Source organism: Terrapene carolina, unplaced genomic scaffold, assembly GCF_002925995.2.
Source record: "Terrapene carolina triunguis isolate 2854851 unplaced genomic scaffold, T_m_triunguis-2.0 Scaffold210, whole genome shotgun sequence".
Taxonomy (NCBI): domain Eukaryota; kingdom Metazoa; phylum Chordata; order Testudines; family Emydidae; genus Terrapene; species Terrapene triunguis.
In genome coordinates this window covers 32,145,691-32,171,334 of record NW_020664561.1, presented here as the reverse complement: position 1 = coordinate 32,171,334, position 25,644 = coordinate 32,145,691, and the positions used below count along the sequence as shown (strand labels likewise).

Here is a 25,644-nt window from a genome sequence, read left to right as displayed (position 1 = left end):
TAGGGCTGCATTGCACCAGCCCCTTGCCTTTTGGCAGTAGATGGTTTATTACGACTGGTAACCGTCCTCGTCGGACAAATTTACATGTTGCCTGAAATGCTCATAGATTATTGTAGCCTGAGCGCCTTTACTGATCCTTCTGGCTACTGTACAGCATATATTGCTACACAGCAGCAACCCCTTGCCTTTAACCGTCCTCGTTGGACGATGATGGCTACCAGTCGTAGTATACTATTTTCTGCCAAGTATTGTCTGCTAAGCACCCAGAAAAGGCCGAGGGTGATCTGGGTGCTGGCAGACATGTGGCTGGCACACGTAGGGTTACATTGCTACCAAGCACCCAGACAATGCCAAGGGCTATCAGTCATGCTGCACTGTCGTCTTAAGATGTAAAAAATAGATTTGTTCTGTATTCATTTCCTTCCCCCCTCCCTCCGTCAAATCAACGGCCCGCTAAACCCAGGCTTAGGAGTTCAATCTCTGTGGGGGGGCATTCTGTGTGACAGTTGTTTGTATTTCTCCCTGATGCACAGCCACCTTTCTTGATTTTAATTCCCTGTACCTGTACGCCATGTCGTCACTCGCCCCTCCCTCCCTCCCTTCTTCCCCTGGTCTTTAGATACTAGTTTCGCGCCTTTTTTCAGACCAGACGCCATAGCTATCACTGGGATCATGGATCCCGCTCAGATCACCGCGGCAATTATGAGCACTATGAACACCACGCGCATTTTCCTGGAGTATATGCAGAGCCTCCTGGACATGCCAAAGCAAAACCAGGACCAGCTGAGGAGGAGGCGATTGCAGCGCGGCGACGATAGTGATGAGGAAATTGACATGGACCTCTCACAAGGCACAGGCCCCAGCAATGTGGAAATCATGGTGTTACTGGGGCAGGTTCATGCCGTGGACCGCCGATTCTGGGCCCGGGAAACAAGCACAGAGTGGTGGGACCGCATCGTGTTGCAGGTCTGGGACGATGCCCAGTGGCTGCGAAACTTTTGCATGCGGAAGGGCACTTTCATGGAACTTTGTGACTTGCTTTCCCCTGCCCTGAAGCGCGAGAATACCAGGATGAGAGCAGCCCTCACAGTTGAGAAGTGAGTGGCGATAGCCCTGTGGAAGCTTGCAACGCCAGACAGCTACCGGTCAGTCGGGAATCAATTTGGAGTGGGCAAATCTACTGTGGGGGCTGCTGTGATCCAAGTTGCCAGGGCAATGAGAGACCTGGTGATATCAAGGGTAGTGACTCTGGGAAACGTGCAGGACATAGTGCATGGCTTTGCTGCAATGGGATTCCCAAACTGTGGTGGGGCGATAGACGGAACCCATATCCCTATCTTGGCACCGGCGCACCAAGCCACCGAGTACATAAACCGCAAGGGGTACTTTTCAATGCTGCTGCAAGCCCTGGTGGATCACAAGGGACGTTTCACCGACATCAACGTGGGCTGGCCGAGAAGGGTACATGATGCTCGCGTCTTCAGGCACTCTCTTCTGTTTCGAAAGCTGGAGGAAGGGACTTTCTTCCCGGACCAGAAAATAACCATTGGGGATGTTGAAATGCCTATCGTTATCCTTGGGGACCCAGCCTACCCCTTAATGCCATGGCTCATGAAGCCGTACACAGGCAGCCTGGACAGGAGTCAGGACCTGTTCAACTACAGGCTGAGCAAGTGCCGAATGGTGGTGGAATGTGCATTTGGGCGTTTAAAAGTGCGCTGGCGCAGCTTACTGACTCGCTCAGACCTTAGCTAAAAGAATATCCCCATTGTTATTGCTGCTTGCTGTGCGCTCCACAATATCTGTGAAAGTAAGGGGGAGACATTTATGGCGGGGTGGGAGGTTGAGGCAAATCGCCTGGCCGCTGATTACACGCAGCCAGACACCAGGGCGGTTAGAGGAGCACAGCAGGGCGCGGTGCGCATCAGAGAAGCGTTGAAAACCAGTTTTGTGACTGGCCAGGCTACGGAGTGACACTTCTGTTTGTTTCTCCTTGATGAACCCTCCGCCCCTACACCCCCCACCCGGTTAACTCTATACTTCCCTGTAAACCAACAACCCCACCCTCCCCTACTACCCTCCCCCCTTCGAGCACCACTTGCAGAGGCAATAAAGTCATTGTTACTTCACATTCATGCATTCTTTATTAATTCAGCACACAACTAGGGGGATAATTGCAAAGGTAGGCCTGGATGGGTGGGGGAGAAGGGAAGGAAAAGGACACAGTGCACTTTAAAACTTTAAAACTTATTGCACTGGAAATCATCTAGGCTGGAGTGATTGGGTGGCCGGAGGCCCCCCCACCGTGTTCTTGGGCGTCTGGGTGAGGAGGCAATGGGACTTGGGGAGGAGGGCTGTTGGTTACAGAGGGGCTGTAGCGGCGGTCTCTGCTCCTGCTGCCTTTCCTGCAGCTCAACCATACGCAGGAGCATATCACTTTGATGCTCCAGCAGCCGGAGCATCGACTCTTGCTTTCTGAGTACAAGTTGATGCCACTTCTCCTCTTCAGCCCGCGATTCAGCACGCCACCTCTCCTCTCGCTCATATTGGGCTTTTTTAAAATCAGTCATTGACTGCCTCCACGCATTCTGCTGTGCTCTGTCAGCGTGGGACGCAGTCTGTAGTTCAGTGAACATTTCGTCACGCGTCCTTCGCTTCCTTCTTCGAATATTCACTAGCCTCTGTGAAACATTTGCAGCTGGTGGAGGAGAAGGGAGAGTTGTTTAAAAAAGATACATTTTAGAGAACAATGGGTACACTCTTTTACGTTAGATTTTGCTGTTCACATCACACAGCACATGTGCTTTCGTTACAAGGTCGCATTTTTCCTCTTATATTGAGGGCCTGCCGGTTTGGTGTGAGAGATCACTCACGCAGTGCCAGGCCACAGATTTCAGCTTGCAGGCAGCCATGGTAAGACACAGTCTTTTGGCTTTTTTAACCTTGTTAACAAGTGGGGATGCTTTAAAACAGTACTGCTCTCATTAACCATACCAAGCACCCGTTGGGTTGGCCATTTAAAATGGGTTTGCAATGTAAAAGGAGGGGCTGCAGTTTCAGGTTTAACATGCAGCACAAACCCAACTAACTCCCCTCCCCCACACACCCAATTCTCTGGGATGGTCACTTCACCCCTCCCCCCCACCGCGTGGTTAACAGCGGGGAATATTTCTGTTCAGCAGAGCAGGAAGGGGCACCTCTGAATGTCCCCTTAATAAAATTGCGCCATTTCAACCAGGTGACCGTGAATGATATCACTCTCCTGAGGATAACAAAGAGCGATAAGGAATGGATGTTGTCTGCATGCCAGCAAACACCGGGACCATACGCTGCCATGCTTTGTTATGCAATGATTCCAGACTACGTGCTACTGGCCTGGCGTGGTAAAGTGTCCTACCATGGCGGACGGGATAAGGCAGCCCTCCCCAGAAACCTTTTGCAAAGGCTTTGGGAGTACATGAAGGAGAGCTTTCTGGAGATGTCCCTGGAGGATTTCCGCTCCATCCCCATACACGTTAACAGACTTTTCCAGTAGCTGTACTGGCCGCGATTGCCAGGGCAAATTAATCATTAATCATTAAACACGCTTGTTTTTAAACCATGTGTAATATTTACAAAGGTACACTCACCAGAGGTCCCCTGTGTGCCCTCAGTGTCTTGGGTGAGTTCGGGGGTTACTGGTTCCAGGTCCAGGGTGACAAACATATCCTGGCTGTTGGGGTAACTGGTTTCTCCGCTTCCTTGCTGCTGTGAGCTATCTATGTTCTCTCCATCCTCATCTTCCTCGTCCGCCGAACCCGCTTCCCTGTTTCCAGCGAGGGACTCATAGCACACGCTTGGGCTAGTGGTGGCTGCACCCCCTAGAATGGCATGCAGCTCCGCGTAGTAGCGGCATGTTTGCGGCTCAGCCCCGGACCTTCCGTTTGCGTCTCTGGCTTTGTGGTAGGCTTGCCTTAGCTCCTTAATTTTCACGCGGCACTGCTGTGCGTCCCTGTTATGGCCTCTGTCCTTCATGGCCTTGGAGATCTTTTCTAATGTTTTGCCATTTCTTTTACTGCTTCGGAGTTCGGCGAGCACTGATTCATCTCCCCAGATGGCGATCAGATCCCGTACCTCCCGTTCGGTCCAGGCTGGAGCTCTTCTGCGATCCTGGGACTGGGACTGGGACTCCATCACGGTTACCTGTGCTGATGAGCTCTGCATGGTCACCTGTGCTCTCCACGCTGAGCAAACAGGAAATGAAATTCAAACGTTCGCGGGGCTTTTCCTGTCTACCTGGCCAGTGCATCTGAGATGAGAGTGCCGTCCAGAGCGGTCACAATGAAGCACTGTGAGATAGCTCCCGGAGGCCAATAATGTCGAATTCCGTCCACACTAACCCAATTCCGACCCCCTAAGGCCGATTTTATCGCTAATCCCCTCGTCGAGGTGGTGTAAAGAAACCGGTTTAAAGGGCCCTTTAAGTCGAAAGAAAGGGCTTCGTAGTGTAAACATGTCCAGGCTTAAGTCGATTTAACGCGGCTAAAGTCGACCTAACTCGTAGTGTAGACCAGGCCTGTGTCATTATTTCTGTTCAGGTATCCCGCCTCTTTGAATGTGAAACTCAGTGAATGACAAATTTCCTTGAAAGTGACCTATGGGCCTGTATATACACTGGGAGAACTTTGCTAAGTACAACCATATTCATAAACTGGTAGGAAGCTCACCTACATTCTTTATCATACTTGAACAGCTGCTCCTCTCTTGCCCATAGTCCCTTCCATCTCACCAAAGAATTCCTCCTCAGGATCATTCATGTTGGTGTGCACCTAATTTCAGTATTGCCAGCAAGCATTTCAAAATCATGAGTGGAACCCAAAAAGTCATGTGATTGACTTAAAAATCATTTTTTTTTTTTAAATTAGGGTTACCATTCGTCCGGATTTACCCGGACATGTCCTCCTTTTTGTGTTAAAAATAGCGTCCGGGGGGGAATTTGCAAATCACTAAAAATGTCCGGGATTTCCCCCCCAGGCAGAGCGAGGAGCGGCTGGGAGGGCTGCAGGAAAGTCAGCCGCTCGCATGGGGCTCTGGCAGCCAGAGCCCTTCCCCCGCAGCTTGCCGGGCTGGACTCCGGAGCAGCTGTAGAGCTTCTCCTCCCCGCCCCCCTCCCCCGCATTCTGAGCCGGCCGGCCTGCCGGGCTGTTTGCATCGGGCCTCGGCAGCTCCTCCTCCCCCCACTTCTCCTTCTCCCCTGCTCCCTCGCTCCGGCAGCACTGTGCGGGGGCAGGGACCGGGTTGTGTGTTGCGCTGGGGAGCGCAGCCACGTGTCCGGCTCCGCACAGAGCCCAACACCATGCAGGGTAAGGGGGCCAGGGGGCAGGAGAGGGGCAGGGAGATTTTGGAGGAGGCAGTCAAGAGATGGGGGGGGGTCGGGAGTTCGGGGGGGGCTTTTTTGGGGGTGTGGATAAGGGTTGGGGCAGTCAGGGTACAGGTAGGGGGTAGGGTCCTAGGGGGCCAGTTAGGATGGGGGGAGGGTCTCTGGAGGGGGCAGTCAGGGGACAAGAGGCAGGGAGGCTTAGGTAGGGGGTGGAGTCCTGGGGGGCAGTTAGGGGCAGGGGTCCCAGGAGGGGGCAGTCAGGGGACAAGGAACGGGGGGAGGGTTGGGGGTTCTGAGGGGGGCGGGAAGTGGGAGGGGCGGGGGCGGGGCTAGGGCGTGGCTAGGACGGGGCTCCTCCTGTCCTCTTTTTTGCTTGCTGAAATATGGTAACCCTATTTAAATGGTTTCTTTTTATAGGCCTCATGTAAATAATATGGTTTCAGCAGCAGGGGCTTTAAGAAAAATAAGAAAATATGAAATATCATGACACTTGTGATAAAAACAAGAGATTGGCAATGTTGCTGTTTATGTGGCCATCTTGGGCTTATTCACTGCTGCCTAAACTGGATCCAAAATGTTTGCCCCTGGAAAACAGATTGGCTGGGTAACTATGTTTTTTTTAAATTCTGTCAGAATGGATTTTCACACTGGCATCTACAGGGAACAACTGCAGGAGTCATACTGATGTCATACAGGCTAAAGGACTATGAGCCAGGTGCAGTCTTGGCATAAGTGCACTGAACTTTATTGATTTCAGTGGATTTACACCAAAGCTGACTATTAACAGACACTTTCAATGGAGGTAATCTCTGTTCTGGGAGCACTTCTAGCCTGAATGGAAGAACCATGCTATATTAGGAGTTTTTCATGTCTTTTTTGACACTGGATGCATAGGACTTATTTAGTCATGGCTCTGGGCCAGGGACTGGGCTAGATGATCTAGTAACATCCCTTCCAGTCCCACATTTCTGTGATTTTATGTACCAGTCAACTGGAATGCTCTAAGATTGCAAAACAGTTCCTATTTTAACCCCTTGATTTTATATGCTCATAATTTACTCAGCCACCCATTGGATGGAAATTTTCAATACTTTGTATATGCCTGAAGATTACGTTTTCTAAGGGCTCATTTATACAAACACTTAGATCACGAGAACCTGGGGTGTAATCTACACTGCACTAGAAAATTTTTGCTGCATAGCAAACTGGGTCCACATGGAAACTGGGTCCACATGGACAGGCTAGTTCAGGGTAGATTTACACCAGAGCTTGCTGCGAACTATGTGTTTGTGTAGACAAAATCTAAGTCTGAGCAAAATCCCTTGAACTAGGCTTCAGTTCAGTGAGAATGCAAAAAAAAAAAAAGAACTTTCTCATTTTAAACAGTTCTAATCATAATGCTGTTTTAGACAGGACTAAATGCAAAAAAGGCTGAAAATTAAAACCTACCTTGAAAATAATCCTCACTGATGACTAGTGATTTTTCTTGCTTTAAAAAAAGATGGTTTTGATTTGCCAGTTATGATTATTTTAAAATTGTATGAGACTTTGCAGTAGAAAATGTTGTCATCAATAAGTGCGTACTTAAGCCCTGGTCTTGCAAAGATTTACATGTGAGATTATTTTATGCATGTGAGTAGTCCCAGTGAGTCAGTGATACTACTCATGCATCAAGTTAAATAGATGTGTAAATCAAGTAGGATTACGGAATAAAAGAAAGGTGCATTGTACATGCATCACAGCTAGTTCATTGTGCGTTTTTTAAAACTATCTTGCTGACTTTAAGCATTCATAATGTTGAAACTCCTGAAGCCATTTTTTCCAAACTTGGCTTGTCTATAATTGTCTGAGTATTTTTTTAAATCTTTTTGAGACTTAAATACTGAGCCAAATTTGAAGAAAATAAGTCCAGAAGCTTCAAAGTTATAACCATTAATTAACAGCAAGCTCTAGGAATGCCTTAATTCATGCATACTGATAAGGACATACACCAGTACATTTCCTTGTACCAAAATGTGTACTTAGCTTGCATTAATAATAGAAACTAATGACAGTTGTACTCACCAGTTGGCTGTTACTCACTGGTTCCTGTGAATTATGGAACTAGAGCTTCATTTTTTCTTCTTTCCTTTAAATAAAGATCCTAGGAAGTTAGATGCACAAAGAATACACTTATGCAAAATTCAAGTTGCACAGTTAAGTATTTTGTATTTAAATTTTAATTAATTTTCTAAGAAATCATAATTCATACAAAAGATGCAATATATAAAATGAAGCACCGAGAACCATACCAGGAACTCCAATAATGTAACATATAATTTCCAGGAGCCTAAGAGATCTGTACATGAATTATTACGTTATGGGAGCAACAGGAACTCAATATCATGTAAAAAACCCCTCATACACAAAATTATGTTGATGCAATATTTAATAATTTTTAAAGATCTTGTCTAACAAAAAGGAAAAGGGAGAAGGAAAACAAATCCCTTCTGAAACCCCAACCTCAATCCCTACCCAGAGGCCTAGGAAGGTAAAAACAGTAAGAGCAGGAATCAGTTTGTCTATGTTATCTGCTGAGATATTCACTTGCTTTATTCCATGTTTAGACTAGAGTATGTTTTAGGTCTATTTCCTTTAGAGCAGTGGTTCTCAAACTAGGGCCGCCGCTTGTTCAGGGAAAGTCCCTGGCAGGCCGAGCCAGTTTGTTTACCTGCCGCGTCCGCAGGTTCGACCAATCACGGCTCCCACTGGCCGTGGTTCGCCGCTCCAGGCCAATGGGGGCTGCAGGCAGGCCGGCTCTACCATTTTTGCTGCCCCAAGAAAAAAAAAAAAAACCGCCCGAACTGCCGAAGTAAAAAAAATAAAAAGCTGCCCAAACTGCCGAAGTTAAAAAAAAAGCCGCTCAGAGTGCCGAAGCAAAAATAAATAAATAAATTTTAAAAAGCCACTCGGACTGTGCCGTCCCAAGAATGGACGGAATGCTGCCCCTTAGCATGTGCAGCCCCAGGCACGTGCTTCCTCCGCTGGTGCCTGGAGCCGGCCCTGGCTGCAGGAAGGGCGGCAGGCATGTCCCTTGGCCCGCGCTGCTTCCTGCAGCCCCCATTGGCCTGGAGCAGCAAACCGCGGCCAGTGGGAGCCGCAATCGGCCAAACCTGCGGACGCAGCAGGTAAACAAACCAGCCTGGCCCACTGGGGGCTTTCCCTGAACAAGCGGCGGCCCTAGTTTGAGAACCACTGCTTTAAAGTAAATAGTCTTTACCACAGTATCATACAGTAACTTATTTTCCCAAACTATTATTTTAGGAGAATCTGTGTCATTCCATTTAAACCACATTAGTTTTTGCTCACTATCAGTTCCATAAAACAGTAGCAGTTTTTAACTGGACTTATTTGCAGCCCTGAGGTGCCTCCTAAAATGACTGTACTTGGTGTAGACATACGTTGTGTGTGTGTGTGTGTGTGTGTGTATACACACACACACACACAGAGACATATATATTTACACATTTACACACACAGGATTTTTTCCCTGTAACTCCCAATGACAAGACCACTCTGAAACATATGTATTAAACTCTCAGAATGGGTACTGCATCTCCAGCATTTGCCGGAGTTACAACCTGACCCCCGTTCACTTCAATGGGCTTTGAATCAGGCCACTAATATATTTTCCTCTTATAAGGAAAATAAAAGCACTATAAAGCATACAAATTTCATATGGTGTGGTTGATTTAGCCATGTCAGTGTATGTTAGACAGCTAAAGATTGTTAGGTTGCACAAAGGGAGCAATCTGCTTTGTCACAGAGTAACAGAATGTTAGATCATATAGTTTATCAGATAGTTTGCAAGTTTGATTGACAGTACCAAAGCAGAAAGAATAGAGGAGCAGCTTTATATTGTCCCCTTCTCAGTCAACACAACTACCCAGTTAGGTAAAATAAAATAAAAAAAAAAGTCCCAGAAATATTTAGTAAAATGGCACAACTTTTGGCTTTGCCAGGGGCCAAGCTTTTGTCCTGTAAATTACCTAAGAAGGAGAGCAAATTCACAATCTGCTGAATCTGCCAGCCCTAATCTCTAACATGATTAATCCAGTTCTTAGGAAAGACATCAACATGATCAGCTGAATCTACTACCCCATGTTGTCCGCTTTGTTTCCCTGGTTTCCCTTCTATAACACAAGACGGTCTATCTTTCCAGGTTTTTTCCCCATGCCAAATATCCTCTGATGCTTGCCAAAAGCTATTTAAGATTCTGTAAAATTTTAATTTAAAATCCAATTGCTTGCTCCTGGACAAAGTCTTAGCATTATAATGGCGATACTGAGATGGATAATAATGTTATAGACCCTGTGAAATTAACTCTTAGCTAATAAAATTCTCTACATCTCCTCTACCATTGACTTTCCCATATACTGACGCAATCTTCACTGCATTTATTTTGCTCTAGGGGAAGAAAGGAAACTCAATTAAGACCAAATGTGTGGTCAGCAGGGGGTTGATTGTCCAGAAACTGCTGTCCCATTTAATTTCCACTCCCCCGTGTATCACTGAGATAGTACACTGCGTCAGCACTTGTCTGATGGTTCCATCAGGTCATACATAGTTTAAGTCTTAATTTTATTTTATGTTTAAGTTTCTAGCGTTCAGCTGCATTGCAAATCTTTTGAATCACACCTTGCACAGTGCTGTTTTATTGAATCTGCAGACAATCAATCTGTTCTGAGGTCTGAACTGCCCATTCACATCAGTGCGGTGTTAACTCTGAAGTCTAACAACAATATACATGCCAACATAAGAGCTGGACAAAATTTTTCAGCCAAAATGTTTTGGTGAAAAATGCAGATTCATTGACACTAAAACATTTTGCAGAGATGTGTCTGTTCCGCCAAATTGTTTATGAAAAAAACATAAAGAAAGAGTCTACGCATTTTGTTTCAACATTTTCTGAAGGAAATATTTCAGTTTTCAATTTGAAATTATTTTTGTTTTGAAATTTTTTTCAATTTCATTTAAAAATATATAAAAATGTTTAAAATACCTTTGAAAGTGAAACAAAACATTTAGTTTCAGGTTGAACAAAACGTTTCATTTGACATCCACCGACACATTTTTTTTTCTTTTCAATTCTCCAAAAGTTTTGACCCAAAATGATTTTTTTTAAAGATTTTTCAAAATTGCCAGCAAATCAAAAAAATCACTTATTCACACAGCTCTGGTCAGCATTGTTGACATAACTATTTCACTGCTGAGAATTTTAGCGGAAACATCAAATAAATCTGAGTGTGTGGAATTTAGGATCATGGCCATGGCTTCCATAGAGCAGCATCACACTTTCCTCCTTGTAACAGGGTGACTTGCCATGGGCAAGCCAACCCTGATTACAGAATGAGCCCCGCTTGAGGGGAATCAGGGACTTTCCTATAAGGAGCCATAGTAAGGGAGAAGCTCAGAAAGCCCTAGTGAGATTGCAGTGAGTGAGAGAGGCTCCTGCAGGGAAGACCCTGAGACTAGGGGAATTGGTACAGCTAGGAAGGACTGGGAGTAGCCTGCCAACACAAGAAGGACTCTGCCCAGACCAAGGGAGTTGGGCTGTACCTGGCTGGAGAGAAGACTTTTATATTTAGTTTTGAACTTTAATTAATAAATCAGCCCCTAAGGAAGGCTGTTGTTATTGGACTGGAAACCCAGTGTGGATTTTATTTGGGGATCCAAGAAGGGAAAGTGAGATGAGGGGTTGCATACAGGCAGGGTTGCCCTGAGGCCACCAGGGTGGAGTGAAGCAGCCACTCATCTGCACTTCTACTTTCTCCTTCCTAGCGCCACTCTAACCCCTCAGTAGGCTTGCCATTTCTCTCACTCCGTTAATTTACATGGCCATACAGACAGAACCCCAGTCTCTGCAGTGGATCTGGTTAAAAACCAAGCCCATTACACAATTAGGGGAGAACAAGCTGTCATGGCATTTTAGGCTGCCAGGGATTGCTAGGCAGGCAGCCAAAGGCTGAGTGCTACATCCACCCCAGAAATGCTATGGGAGTGCTATGGCTTTTCACCATTTATGATGCAGCATTTTCTAATTATTAGTTTTTATATTATTGTATCACTTAGAGAGGCCCCAAGCAGGGCCAGTGTTCCATGCACTAGGCATTATACACACACACACAATGAAAAGATGGCCCCTGCCCCAAAGAGCTTATGTCATTTATATTTAATGTCAATGCCATCCTCTCGCCTGCCCTCACTTAGGGGAAACTGCATATTAATGAAATTCTTTAAAAGCAAGTACACTTCTGTGAATGATATTTGTTCTATTATAATTATATTTCAGCCCTTAAAATCCAGTCACTAACTGCTGCATAACTGCTACCTATGCCATGAATACCTCCTTTGTCATTGCAGATAATGGTAGGAGAAGGAATTCTCTACTGTTGCCTGTCTAAAAGAAGAAATGGGATTGGAGCCGAGGCCAATATTAATGCGGGAGGCTGCAACTTCAACTCTTTCCTTAGAAGAGCTGTCAGATTCGTTGGTGGGTTTTGGGTATTAGTTACCAAAAAATGCCTTTTGTGATGTATTTTTGATTTTAATTACACAGGTTTTTTCATTCTTTAAAATAGCTTTTTAGGACAGTAAAGGGCAGTTATTGGCACAGCTCTCATCCTGCCAAAAAAAAGTGCAAGAGAAGCTGTCGAATGGTATTGCAAAGTAAAAACACACATTCAATAATGTAACACATCTGTTGTCCATTTTTCACTTTCATCTATTGCGTTATCATCAGTGTTGCTAAATCAATAATTTGGCTTATCATTATCCCACCAACCCCCAATCTCCTTTCAAAGTCCATTTAATTGTTAAGATGTATGGGTTTTGTTTTATTTTGAATGCTTTTTCCCCCCTGTAAAAAGAATCACTGTTCATGAGCAACACAATAGAAACAGCTTGAGCTGATAGCCCTATCAAAAAACGTCAGTGGATTTGATATTCCATGTGTGGATGGTGGGTCTCTTAGGCTGGATTCACAAAAGGACATAGGTGTTATAGAAGACCTCCGTTATACCCAATGGTTAGATTACTCACATGGAATGTGGGGGATCAACAGTTCAAGTCCCCCTTCTGCCTCATGAAAAGAACGGATCTGAACAGGAATCTGCTACCTCTCAGGTGAGGGGCCTAACCACTAGGCCATAGCATCATTCTAACTCTCTGGCCCAAATAATATTTAATTATTCAGTTATTTTATTAGAGTGGAATAACTTCAATAGCAGAGATGAGAGACCTCCCCCGCTGTCCCAGCACAATATCCTGTAGCCCAGTGGTTAAAACACTCTCCTGAGAGGTGGCAGGTGCCTGTTCAAATCCCATCTCCTAATCAGGAAGAGGGAAGACTTGAACTAGTGGGCTTCCACATCCCAGGTGAGTGCTCCAACCTCTGGACTAAAGGTTATAAAGGAGAGCCTCTTCCTTGGCTGCTCTGTGTGGAGGTAGGTGGCCTTGTGTATGCTTGCCAGATTGGGTCTCCACACAAGTTATGTGGAAGAGCACCTATCTTCCACTGGTTTGTGAATCACTCTGAGGTGGAGATAGGCATCTGGATACAGAGTGAGACAGCGGTGCGCATACTCAGAAACATAGCTGTGGAGGTGCAGAAACAAACCAAGCTTTGGAAGTGTGTGGATTTCACCCTTAATTTATTCCCTGAATCTGATCTTTCATTTATGTGTCTTATTTAATCATCTCATGATAAAGCAATAACTTCAGCCTTCTTCCAGTTCTCCAATCCAAAAAAACTATTTTTAACAGTACAAGTTGATCAGGGAAACAAATCTAAAACCCATCCAAAGCAGGAAAAAATGCACCGTAAAGCAACCACATTTACTTGAACTATATATATTCAGTCTCAGGAATTTGGCATTCAAGATACGAGTGTTATTAGTCAGTAACAAAAAGAGAACATTTAGAGGAAGACTGCATTTTTCAATAGATAAACTGCACTTCCTGTTAAGAGTTTAACTAAACATATTAGTTTGTTTTTTGTAATGTAATGAAAAAGAGTGACAGTGTGATTCAAGGGTTAAACCACTGCATGGACACAGACAAGGTCTGCAATGCCCAAAAGTCATTACCATCTGATTGGTGTTTGGTGGTCTGTGGGATGGTGCTCTTGGATCCCTTACTAAGAGACAGATGTCCATACTGAAAACAAAAGAACACCACACATCCTAATTGGCATTATTTGGCACCACAGACGGTCGTCTCATGAGAATGAACAAGTATTGAATGAACATGCATATTCTCATGTCTAGAGAGTAGCCCATCCTTGGGGCAGTGTGGGAAAGCTTGCACTGTCATCACTTCCATTTCCTCTACTGCCAGTTCAGTGTATAAACAGATTAATGAATTATTGAAAATATTAAATAAGATTGGTCCAGAGAGGGATCCTTGAGGAATTCCACTGATATCCTTCCTCTAGCGCAACAGTTCTTCTTTTAGCACAACCAGTTGTTGTGTCTCCTTTAGCCAGTTCCTTACACACCTCATAATTCTTGTAATAATCCCCATTTTATCCAGGTAAGATAATTTCCCAAATAGAACTGTATCAAATGCTTTACTGAAGTTCAGATAGATTAGATCTACCACATTTCCCTTGTCTGAAAGATCAGTTAGCTTAAAGAAAGATCGGGTCTATGTGACAGAACCTACGTTTGATAAACCTGTGTTGCATTTTATCCCATTTTCAGTTTGTGTCAACGTCTTTAATTATTCTTTACTTTAATATTTGTTCTAAAACCTTGAATACTATTGCGGTCAGACTAATGGGGCTGTAGTTATCTAGATCACTTTTCCCCTCTTTCTTAAATATAGGTACTAGGTTTGATATTTTCCAGTTATATGGTACCTCAGTTTGATAGGTTTATTAAAAATCCTTGTAACAAGATGTTTGGTTATTAAAGTTACAGACAAAAAATTGGGAGAGAAAAAAGGAAATCAGTGTAGAGTACATTTTCCAAAGTACAGAATCTCCATTTCTTATATTCATAACATCATATATATTTTCCAATATGATATTGGAACATTGTACAGTTTATTACAGCCGATAAGCCAAATTTACCCTGCGCAGAGGGCCAACAAAAGGCTTATTATTAATTATTATCATTATTATTATCAGATGCCTAAGAACCCCAATAATGGGCTGGGATGTTATTAGGTTTAGTACAAACACAGAACAAAAAGACAGACCGTGTCCCAAAAAGCTTACAGACTAAATAATATTGCACTTAAATCCTACCTAAACCCTGGCATAAGCAAGCTTAATACCACTGAATGCAATGGAGCTGTGGTTACTTATGTTGCTGTGAATTTGATCCAATGATCTTAACTAAGTTTAACCAGCTGGTTTGTTTTACTTTCTAGGTGTTCATGTCTTTGGCCTTTGTTCTACTGCTCTCATTACTGACATCATACAGCTGTCAACAGGGTATCAGACACCATATTTCCTGACTGTATGCAAACCTAACTACACATCCCTAAATGTATCCTGCTCAGAAAATTCTTATATTGTGGAAGACATTTGTTCAGGATCTGATCCCATAATCATCAATGGTGGAAGGTTAGTTCCATCTTTCATTGTGTAATAATCTTTCCTTACATACTTGCTTTTAAAGGACGTAGGTATTCACTCTTATTTTTAATTATCAGTCCCACCTACCGGACTTAATCAGTAACTAACATCAACTCTGAGTGAGTTTTGACAGTTTTTATAACAAAACTCAGTGAATAAGTTGATCTTTAGTTACGTTTACTGTCGATATATCTAAGGCCTAAGGGAGACTTTGGAGAGTTTTCAGACAGACTTGGGTGCCTAACAGTGTGGTGGTATCCACTATTAACTAACAATTTTCTTCCCTTTCAAGCAGGCACAGTATCTAATTCATTTTTCAACATGGGTTGCTTCTACTTTTACTCTTGATAGGGTCTTCATAAGTTCTACGTGCTGAGTAGGGAAAGATCATGCCTAAATACTCATGTTACCTGAGGTTTCCTTATAACTTAGTTCATGAAGTCCACTACATTTTCGTTCTTTATTACTTTTTTGTGTATTTTCTGCTTGTTTAAAGTCAGGGCATTGACAGACATTGAGACTGAAGTCCCTTATTTAAGAAAAGATTGCAGCATTGCAAACTTCTCCACACTCCCCAACCAATATGACCCTGAATCCTGACCTGTCTAGGGACAAGAGGATAGTTCATTCTCCCAGACAAGAGGATAGTTCATTCTCCCAGGTCACTCAGGGAGATCACTCCCATTGAGATGGCCAACAAGCATGGAAGTTAACGCTATTTGTGGTAGTTTATGTATGCTGGACACCACTGGGAACTTAGAGACCACAAACGCGTTTTAGACAGGCCAGCAGTCATCAGATGGTAAAACAGTCACTGCTAGAGATGGGGGGCTCTATATCCTATTGCTCTGACGCACCTGGTCCTCACCATGAGTCTTAATATTTGATATTTAATTCAAGAAACGTATCTATACTACCTTAATTATACTTGTTAGGCTCTTGAAAAATGCAGTCACGTCTCCTCTTAAAACTCTTTACCTCCATTGAACACACCACCAGTTTTTCCTAGCTCTTCCAAACTAGGTTAACTCTCCTTTCTTATTTATCATTCATGTTGCACTCCCTTGAATGTTCTATATTGTGGTTTTCTAATTTACACATAGCTATCTAAAAGAGATCCAGCCAAATTATAGAATAGGAATATAGGAGCGTGTGAGCTGCTTGGACACAATAGTGTGACCAGGGACAACTGCCGGTAAGCCTGGTGCCCACCCCAGTGGGCAGGGCTGGGGGCAGTACAGCCACGCCGGAGGAGCTGCTTGAGCTGGGCACTGGCTCCTGCAAGTGGCAGCCCAACATGCGGATATCTGTGGTTCCTGGCCCAGGTGCTGACCATGGCCCTGCTGGTCTTGCTCGCTGTCATTAAAGCCCTGCAGCTCTGCGGATATCTGTTTTCTGTCCACAGATATAAATTGTGTGTCCATGCAGGGCTCTAACTATAATATAATTAAGTACTGGAATAGACTTCCAAGGAAGGTTGTAGAATCCCCATCATTGGAGGATTTTAAGAACATATTAGACAAACACTTGTCAGAGTGGGTCTAGGTCTACTTGGTCCTGCCTCAGCACAGGTGGCTAGACTAGATGACTTCTCAAAGTCCCTTCCAGCCCTACATTTCTATCATTCTATAGTGGCTAATTCTTCACTTTGTTCTTTCCTGCCCCATAAGCCTTTACTCTTACCTAGGCTCTGATTCTGCAAGGTGACTGGTGCAGGCAATACCTTGCATCTGCATGGAATCCCACTGAGTACAGTGGGGCTCCATATGGGTCCACCCGCTGCACGATCAGGCTCCAAGTAATTTCTTTATCCTTTCAAGAAGGGCATCTACTGTTCTGTGTTTGCTGCACTTATTAGTCCACTGTGTCAAATGCCTTTTAGAAATTTCAGAAGAGTACTTCACCCCTCACTTTGCATGTCATCACCTCTAAAACATCAATCACATTTTTCACATCAGGTGAATATTTTATGAAGCCAGTGGCCAATTTTAATCGGCTCATATTTCTTCAGAAATGTTATGATCTCATCTCATACTCTATGTTATTCCTGACACTGAGATTGCATTTGATGATCTATAATTTTCTGGCTTCTCCTTAATTATTATTTTTGCTTCCTTCAAGTCCTTCTGCATTCATGCTGGAGTGATAAGATATCTGTTATTGGTCCAACAGACTCTTCAGTCATCCCTGTCGGGGTTTTATGTTGCAATCTCTCCAACCTTGGAGATTAATCTGACTTTAGTGATTTTAACTTGTACAAGTCTTGTTTTTGTGTGATTGCTAATGGCCTTCATTTTCAATTTATAATACACCAGAAACTTTGTTTCCATTTGTGGTAACTAGCCTCCAGACTCCCCTGTGAACAGTAAAGAGAAGAATTTGTGTAATTATTCAGTTGATAGAGAAAATTAATTGTCTCTATTATCCCGTAGTGGTCCAGTGGCTTTCCTCATCAATCTCTTCCCCTGTTTATAGTCAAAGTGCCTTTCCATACTTTTATTCATATGATAGGTGATTTCTGTCTCCTTTTGTTAGTTCTAGTTTTCTTAATCAGTTTTATACCCTCACAGTTTTGTTTCATAATCCTCTTTATCCCCTTTGCATTGTGTGTTCTTACACTCTGCATGTTATATGAACTATTTTTCCTCTCATAGCTTCCTTAATTTTATCCCCCATGTTTATATTTCATACCTCTGAGTGGTAGCTTATTTCTTTTCTCAGAGTAGGTTTTCTTTCAGAACTCTGAATGTATCTACCACATTAATACTAGATGTCATGCTTTCCATACACAAAGAAGAGCCATACATTTTCAGCTAAAATTTTTCATTTTAAAATTAAAAGATAACAAAACAAGAAAGAACAAAAGTAAAGTCTCCCTGAGAGAGCCCTGTATGTACATCTCTGTAACAGCCTGCATTTTCACTGAATGCAAAGAAACTAAAAGTTTCAGTAAACAGAAAATAAATCATAACACAATGACACAGCCACACATCAAAGTCATGAAATTAAAATCCAGATCTGAACATTGTCAAAGTTTAGAGAGCTGGATCCAGTGCTGTGCTCAGGCCTCTCTTTCTGTTCATTGGCACAGCTGACTCTTTGTCAAAGATGTGGAGACCATAAATGTATGGTTTCATTCACCCAAATTGGGGAAGAAGCTAAGTGGCTTCTACCACAGCCTGTAGAGGCTCCATGTCCTGGGGAGGGAAGATTTTTGTCTTTCTTCCCCTGCCACTCTTAATATTCACAGATATTCCTTGTGAAAGGCTCTCAGAATTTACAAAGGAGTCAAAGATCTAGATCTCTGACCTTACTAATGAGAAATTCATACATTTCTATTTAGCCAGAGTCAAAACTGAGGAATTGTTAGACACAAAGTTCAGATCAGTGGAGTTGCATTCACAGTAGTTCTGAATTTGGCCCACAGAGTTCATTTACATAGAATTATTTAGAGAAGACTAAGCAAAATGCAGAATTCCGCTCAAAGGAAAACCAATTCTTTAATTCACCAGGACATACTGTAGACTACAAAGGCTTCTTAGCATTGCTATAACATTCTAAGGGGGGCATATTTATGACAGCAAATTGACATACATTTTCTATTTATAGTGCCCCTTTTTAAAGGTCAAAGTCGTTCTGTTCATCTTCCACAGACCTTTAACTAGGATTCTGGTCGAGAACCCTGGCTGTCCAACAGACTTTTTTTTTTTTTTTAAACTGAATCTAGCCCTGTATTTTTTTTCCTCTCATGCCCTTGTGACTTTTTTATTCTTCTTTTCAGAGAAAAGAAGGTATTGAAATGCAACCATAAAGGGGCAAATGTCAAGAGTCAGAATATCTGATGTGACAATTTTATTTAGCTACTGCTGTTATGGTCCTGGCTGTGAATGCTCTAAAATAATAGAAGCTAAGCTGCACATTGTAACTTTTATCCTCGTTATAGCTCCTTATTTGGGACCTAATCCTGCAATGTGCTGAGAGCACTCAACTCTGTCATCACTTGGAGCTGAGGACCCCCAGCAAGTTGCAGAATCAGGCCAAAAATCAGGAGTCCCCCACAATCTTGACATCTTCAAGGAATCTTCTAATTTTTTTGTCCTGCTGGTCTGCTCCTTTAGCTCTTGGGTGGAGGGGCTGGATTACTTTATCCTGGAATGCCTTCTCCAAGTTTCTTTGCCATATGTGATCCTGTCACGTCAGGAACTACTGGGAACTGAATCTGAGGAACCAGAAGACGGAGCAAATGAAGGTTCAATAAGCCTGCCTCCCTAAGACAAGAAAGCTCTATTGTTATTCCCCCCCTTTTCACAACAGTACTATGGGGAGGAAGGAGGAGAAAGAAAGCACAGAGAGGATGCAGGGTCTCCGTGCAGTCAGAGGGTGACATTTAGGGGGATGTCAGACCGCTGCAGAAATCAAGCCTTCACACTGCTCCTCCAGACCAGCTACAACATTTCAGGAAGCTTTCTGGTTTCCATAGTATCAGTCTTACTTATGGGCCCCCATTTCTCATATACAGCGAGGCAACTTTGTACTATTCAGCCAGTGGATCCTGGCATCAGAGGAGCTCTTCTGCTTAGGGTGATCCTTGGTTGGTGTAGAGACACTATAGCAACTCCTATTCTAATCACCGTCCTGACTGCCTGTACGGGGGGCATAGCTAGGGAAAACAGGTTGTGACCACAACTCCCTCATGCCCCAGCAACCCCCAGTTACTATAACAGCATGTTGGCAGCAGTCACAAATTAGAGCAGCCCCCAGGAGTGGCATTCAGATGGCCCAACATTTGGAGAAGCAGACTGCTTCCTGACCTGTGCTGCGTACTCTTAGGCCACAGCTAAGCATCTGAGCCATGAACTTTATTGATTAAGATTATGGAGAGATATATAATGTAATTAATTATTTGCAAATATTATTTGACTAGCTGTAGAGTAATATTGCTGATGAATAAATTATTCACAAATAATAAAATCCATTATTTGACTAGCTCTATAGATGGCTAAACAATGTTCCTCAAATAAATTATTCACGTTTTTCCCCTCGATCAGAAGTAACCTATATTACTAGAAAAGAAAAAAACAAGGTAGATAATGTGTAGCAGTCCTCCTTTAATACTCATTCCAGTCATTAACCACTTAAAGAAAGAATTTAAGAAATCCCAATCTGTTTACTGTGTAAGATTTTTTTTTAATGAGATTTTTGAGCTTATCTATTCGGGTCTGATCCTGTGAAGTGCCACATATCCACAACATGATCATTGCTGGCGCTCAGCACCTCTCAGGACTAAGTTCTTTGGGCCCAATCATCCAAACACCTACTATTAATTCTTAGTCAAAAGGGAAGTCCCTCTGAAGTCAATGGAATAATTAATTACATGACTCATATGAACAGACTTTTGCAGGATTGGGCCCATCATGAAAAAATATCCAGATATGTAATTATATATATTTGCCCATTTTAAAAAATCAAATATATCAGAGTTCGGTGCATCGAATTAATTTTTTAATATCAGAAAATGACTTGGTGTTGAATATTTAAAACAAAATGTGATTATTTTATTAACTCAGTTCTTAGCTGATACTGTCCCCAGAATACGGAATGGAGACTTAGGAAAAAATATAAAAGATAATTTATTTGCTTGTGATTTGTAAGTTAAAAAAGATTGTACCACCGCACGTGTTTTTAAATGAGCGGTAGCAGAGTATATTTGAACTGAGAAGCATAATTTGAGTGTCCTTCCTTGGCAGAAAATCATTCCCTTCTCAACATGCTACTCTGGCAGCCTTTGCAGCTGTATATATTTCGGTAAGTAATCAACTCTGTTCATTATTCATTTGTACTAGAGAAAAGTCAGAATGTCATTTACTGTCTAGCGTAAAGTGACTTGACTTAGATTGTTGCCTAACGTAGTAAGGAAATAAATAAGCTCTTATCCTCTGAGCCTGACAGCAAAATGAAATTACAAGTAGCTAAAATAAACTCAATATTACTATAAAAGATACAGTAGGGACACAGTGGTTCCACACAGTTTGTTATCTAGCAACATTATCCTCTGTAGTGGAGTGTAACATTAAAACATATTTAATGCTTCATATTATTCACATACAAAATATGATACTTGTCTTATAAAGTGATATTTTAGTTTGCCATTCAAATAATGCTCAACATATCCTGCCTCTTTTCTTCCTCCCATCTTACTTCAAACACTGCATCCAAACTCTAGACTCTAAGGGACAAATTCTCCCTTGGTATTGCTGCATTGAATTCAGTGGAGTTACAGCAGGAATGTGTTTGTTTGATGTGAATAGCTCCACTGATATTTACTAATAGGATTGACTGGCTAATTTATAGTTAATTGTGCCTTTGTTGAATGTTTAATTTTTAAAATCTAGGAGGAGCACAGGTCAGAGGCTAGGGACTCAGTAAGATTCAAAGAGCAAGTGTCTGTTTATGTGAACAACAAGAATATCTAGAGTTAATGCTAACAGAGGATTGGAAGCAATGTGAAACCTTGTTTCTGGGCTTAAATCAATTACTTGTTCTGTGTTTGTACAGTGCCTAGCACAATGGGGTCCTGCTTCATGACTGGGGCTTCTAAGCACTTCTGCAATGCAAATAAATAATAAATAACAACCACCATTACTGATTAAATTGAAACCTTCCTGGGGGTGGGGGTAGGGAATGATTACCCCACATCTGCCTACTGTGGGATCTCTTGCACCTTCCTCTAAAGCAGTGTTTCTCAACCTTTTTAGGTTAGTGATTCCTTATTCAAAGTCAAAACATTTCACCATCCCCTTACACTTACTATCCAAATAAGAGTAAAAAATATATTAAGGATAACCATGATACGTCTATGTAATTTAATTGTGTGCGTGGTTACATATTCAACAGACAATACTTGACCATGAAGGTTAAGGGAAGTGGAGGAGCAAGATTTTCTTTGCGTTAGATTATAACAACATTTTCAGCACATCGTGATTGCTTTTTGTGACATACACCCAGGGGTCATTACCCACTGGCTGAGAAACACTGCTCTAAAGTATCTGGTACTAACTGCTCTCAGAAACACTGTATTAGATGGACGATGGGTCTCATCTGGTAGGACAATTCCTATGTTCCAGAAGCACTAGCTCCTTAGCTAGCTATATTTGCAACACACCAAATCCTTACTCAGGTCTGAGTTGCACTGTCTTCAGTGAGAGTTTAGCTTGGATAAGGACTTCAGAAGTGGTCCCATTGTGACTAAAGATTTTTCTATAGCAGTTGAATGGATTTTACCAAGAATTAAAAATGAAATCAACAAAATTGATGCAATAAGAATATACCAGGCATTCCTTTGTATTCAGTTGAAGAAACCATACATGAAATAAAGTCATGTCCTCTTAGGTCAATCTGAAATTTCATAAATCACTTTTTCTTTTCTTTTCTTTTCAAGATGTACTTCAATTCCACTTTAACCGACTCCTCCAAACTTCTGAAACCTCTTCTCGTCTTTGCATTTATCATCTGTGGAATTATATGTGGCCTGACTCGAATCACCCAGTACAAGAGCCATCCAGTTGATGTCTATTGTGGTTTTCTAATAGGAGGAGGAATTGCTCTCTATTTGGTAAATACAGTATGAATGTGTTCTAAGTTTTAGGGAAAAAAAGTCATTCAGATTGCAGTGGGCTAACGAATTCTACATAAGTGTCATTTCTGGAGATAAACTGATAAAGGGGGAACAGGAAGCAGGTCTCTCCATTTAAAATGGATGCCTGTCCTAGGGATGACACCCCACCTGGGATGCCCTCATGCAGCAGGCTGCAGCACAACAGGTGTGCTAGCATCAGTTTCTCTTTTCTCCACCGATGAAAGGAACATAATTTCTCAGTGTCCAACACAAAGCCCCATTTCTAGGCATAATTTATTCACAAGCAGCAGTTTCCCCATAAGGAGGTACAATAAATTGCCAAGTTGGTAACAAACTAAGGGCAATGTAATGCCCTTGTACATCATTGGAACATGTGGGGAGGTTGTGCAGAACTGTGCTGCCTGAGCAGGGATCCTCTGAGGCACTCCACATGTACAGGGTAGAAGCAGCTGGAAGGATTCAAGAAGGGCTTAGCTCTCCTTACATCTGTTGGTGAAAAGCATAACAAATATTCCTCCAGTGCTTGGTGTTGTGTGTGCTAGGAAGTGGGCCTCTGGACACATCCCCAGTCTAACTGGTTTACGTCTTCTTAAGTCTGCAGAACACTGCCAGGCTAGCTACCCCCTAGCCTCACCAGTGCTCAAGGAATTCTAGTGACAGCATTTTGCCTGGGTCCTGTCTGGGTGAGGAGAAGATGTTTCCCTGCATCCAGTTATGAACCAAAATGAGTCAGAAATGCTTTTCAATATAATATTAAAATAGATGATGTTCCCAGTCACATCATGATAATCACATAACAGTACAGGCTGTACGCCAGGGGTTCTCAAACTGGGGGTTGTGACTCCTCAGGGGTCATGAGGTTATTACATGGGGGGTCGCGAGCTGTCAGCCTCCACCCCAAACCCTGCTTCACCGCCAACATTTATAATAGCATTAAATATTTTTAAAAGTGTTTTTAATTTATAAGGAGGGTCACACTCAGAGGCTTGCTGTGTGAAAGGGGTCACCAGTACAAAAGTTTGAGAACCTCTGCTGTATGCAATGCCCTCACCAGAGAATGATTTTAGAGGCAAAAGCTTTTAGAGTGGTAGAAGGAACACCAACATGAATAGACTATTGAAATCACACTGTATAGGAAAATGGTCAGTTCCTGTGTATTGCAACCTGATCTGGAATTGTAGTTTTTTTACTACTGAATGCCACCTAAAATGACAAGTGCATGTAAAGATTTACAAAATTCACAAAAAAATTGAGTTGTGCCTATGTCTGAAACACACACTCAAGCATGTTCTTGACTCAGCATGCCCATAGGCTGTTGCATGATGGCTTACTTCAGAGATTCGTGATTCTAAATACCCTGCAGCCAGCAAATCTGCCCAGAAAAGTAAAAATCAATGGGGAGGGGGAGAAATTAATACTGTGTAATTACAAACAGATCTGGGAGTGGTGCAAAAAATTAACCTGAGTGATTAGCTCAAGCATTTGGACTGTTTATTAAATATTCTCTCTCACTAGAATTTCTTTAAATGATATTGTTTTACAACTGGCTCACTGAATGGAGTAAACGTCATGAAGCTAAACCTTGCTGAAGTTCTGCATACCTTGGAAGCCAATTGTTTCAAAGCTGATAAATTGTTCTATCATGTAGATATTGTATTACATGGTCATTACGCAGTAGAAAGGGCAGAACCACTGAGCAGAGAACTAATCAGGCTGGAACAAGATTCAATAAATCAGAGCAGACAGTTGTGTAGCTGTAAACATTACTTAAGCGAAGGCCAGGAATTGTGAAAACATTATTTTAAAAACAAAACACTCTCCCTTGTACTGTATCCGCTGCTTTGTAGGAGGGGGAACACAGGAGGGGGGAAATAATCCTCCGCTTTTCCCAGGTATTCTCTTAGACTACATGGGTATAACAAAGGATCACAATGGTACCACTTTATACATACTTGCATGTACAGAACTGAGGACAAAATTTGGAACAATGAATAAGATTTGTATTGGTGATAAGTAGTAATAGAAAGAAAACAAACTGAACAAATCCTGTCCATTTAGCTGTATTAATATTATGAGTTTTCTGTTTATTTAAAGCCATGAAAGTATAATTGAAGTGTCTGAAAATATTTGTTTTTCCATAATTGTCTAATGCTTCTATCCAAATGTCAGGGTCTGTATGCTGTGGGGAACTTCCTACCAAGTGAAGAGAATGTATTTCACCAGAATCTGCAAAGAGAACCATTAAGATCTCTGACAGACCTTAGTCAAGATGCCAACAGAATTTTACCAGGTAAAAATGGTGGCAATAGTGACGGGCGTTCCTCTCACCATTCTGAGAGTATTCTGAATCGAAACCATAGAGATTCTGGATCCCTGACTAACATCAAGAGAGCAAATGCTGATGTAGAGATTATAACTCCACGAAGCCCCATGGGAAAGGAAAACATGGTTACTTTCAGCAACACTTTGCCAAGAGTCAACACGCCATCACTGGAAGATCCAGCTAGACGAAATGCAACAATTCATGCATCAATGGATTCTGCCCGTTCCAAGCAACTTCTTTCTCAATGGAAGAACAAGAGCGAAAGTCGAAAATTGTCTTTGCAAGTAATAGAGACTGAAACCGGCCATTCGCCACCAAGGGCTATTGAAATGAGATCAAGCTCTGAGCCATCCAGAGTGGGCGTTAATGGTGATCATCATGGCCCCAGCAATCAGTACCTGAAAATTCAGCCTGGCAGCATTCCGGGTTGTAATAACGCTAGTCTTTCTGGCGGGCCAAGAGTTTCTATTCAGTCACGTCCTGGTTCTTCACAGCTAGTCCATATTCCTGAAGAGACCCAGGAAAATATAAACACATCTCCCAAAAGTAGTTCAGCTAGGGCCAAATGGCTGAAAGCTGCAGAGAAAAGTGTTGTATGTAGAAGCAACAGTCAGCCAAGAATCATGCAAGTAATAGCCATGTCAAAGCAGCAAGGAGTGCTTCAGAGCAGTCCTAAGAATTCAGAGAGCAGCACAGTCACCTGT

General features: G+C 42.6%; 1 protein-coding gene across 1 annotated transcript in view; it reads left to right on the top strand.

Moving 5' to 3' along the window:
* Positions 1-25,644, top strand: part of LOC113407291 (phospholipid phosphatase-related protein type 4) — a 54,831-nt gene that overhangs the window by 28,517 nt on the left and 670 nt on the right. Inside the window, exons 2-6 of the mRNA XM_026655626.1 lie at positions 11,762-11,891; positions 14,774-14,969; positions 20,729-20,786; positions 22,420-22,593; positions 24,787-25,642. Coding sequence (XP_026511411.1) covers positions 11,762-11,891; positions 14,774-14,969; positions 20,729-20,786; positions 22,420-22,593; positions 24,787-25,642 — 1,414 coding nt within the window. The remainder of the gene's footprint in view (positions 1-11,761; positions 11,892-14,773; positions 14,970-20,728; positions 20,787-22,419; positions 22,594-24,786; positions 25,643-25,644) is intronic.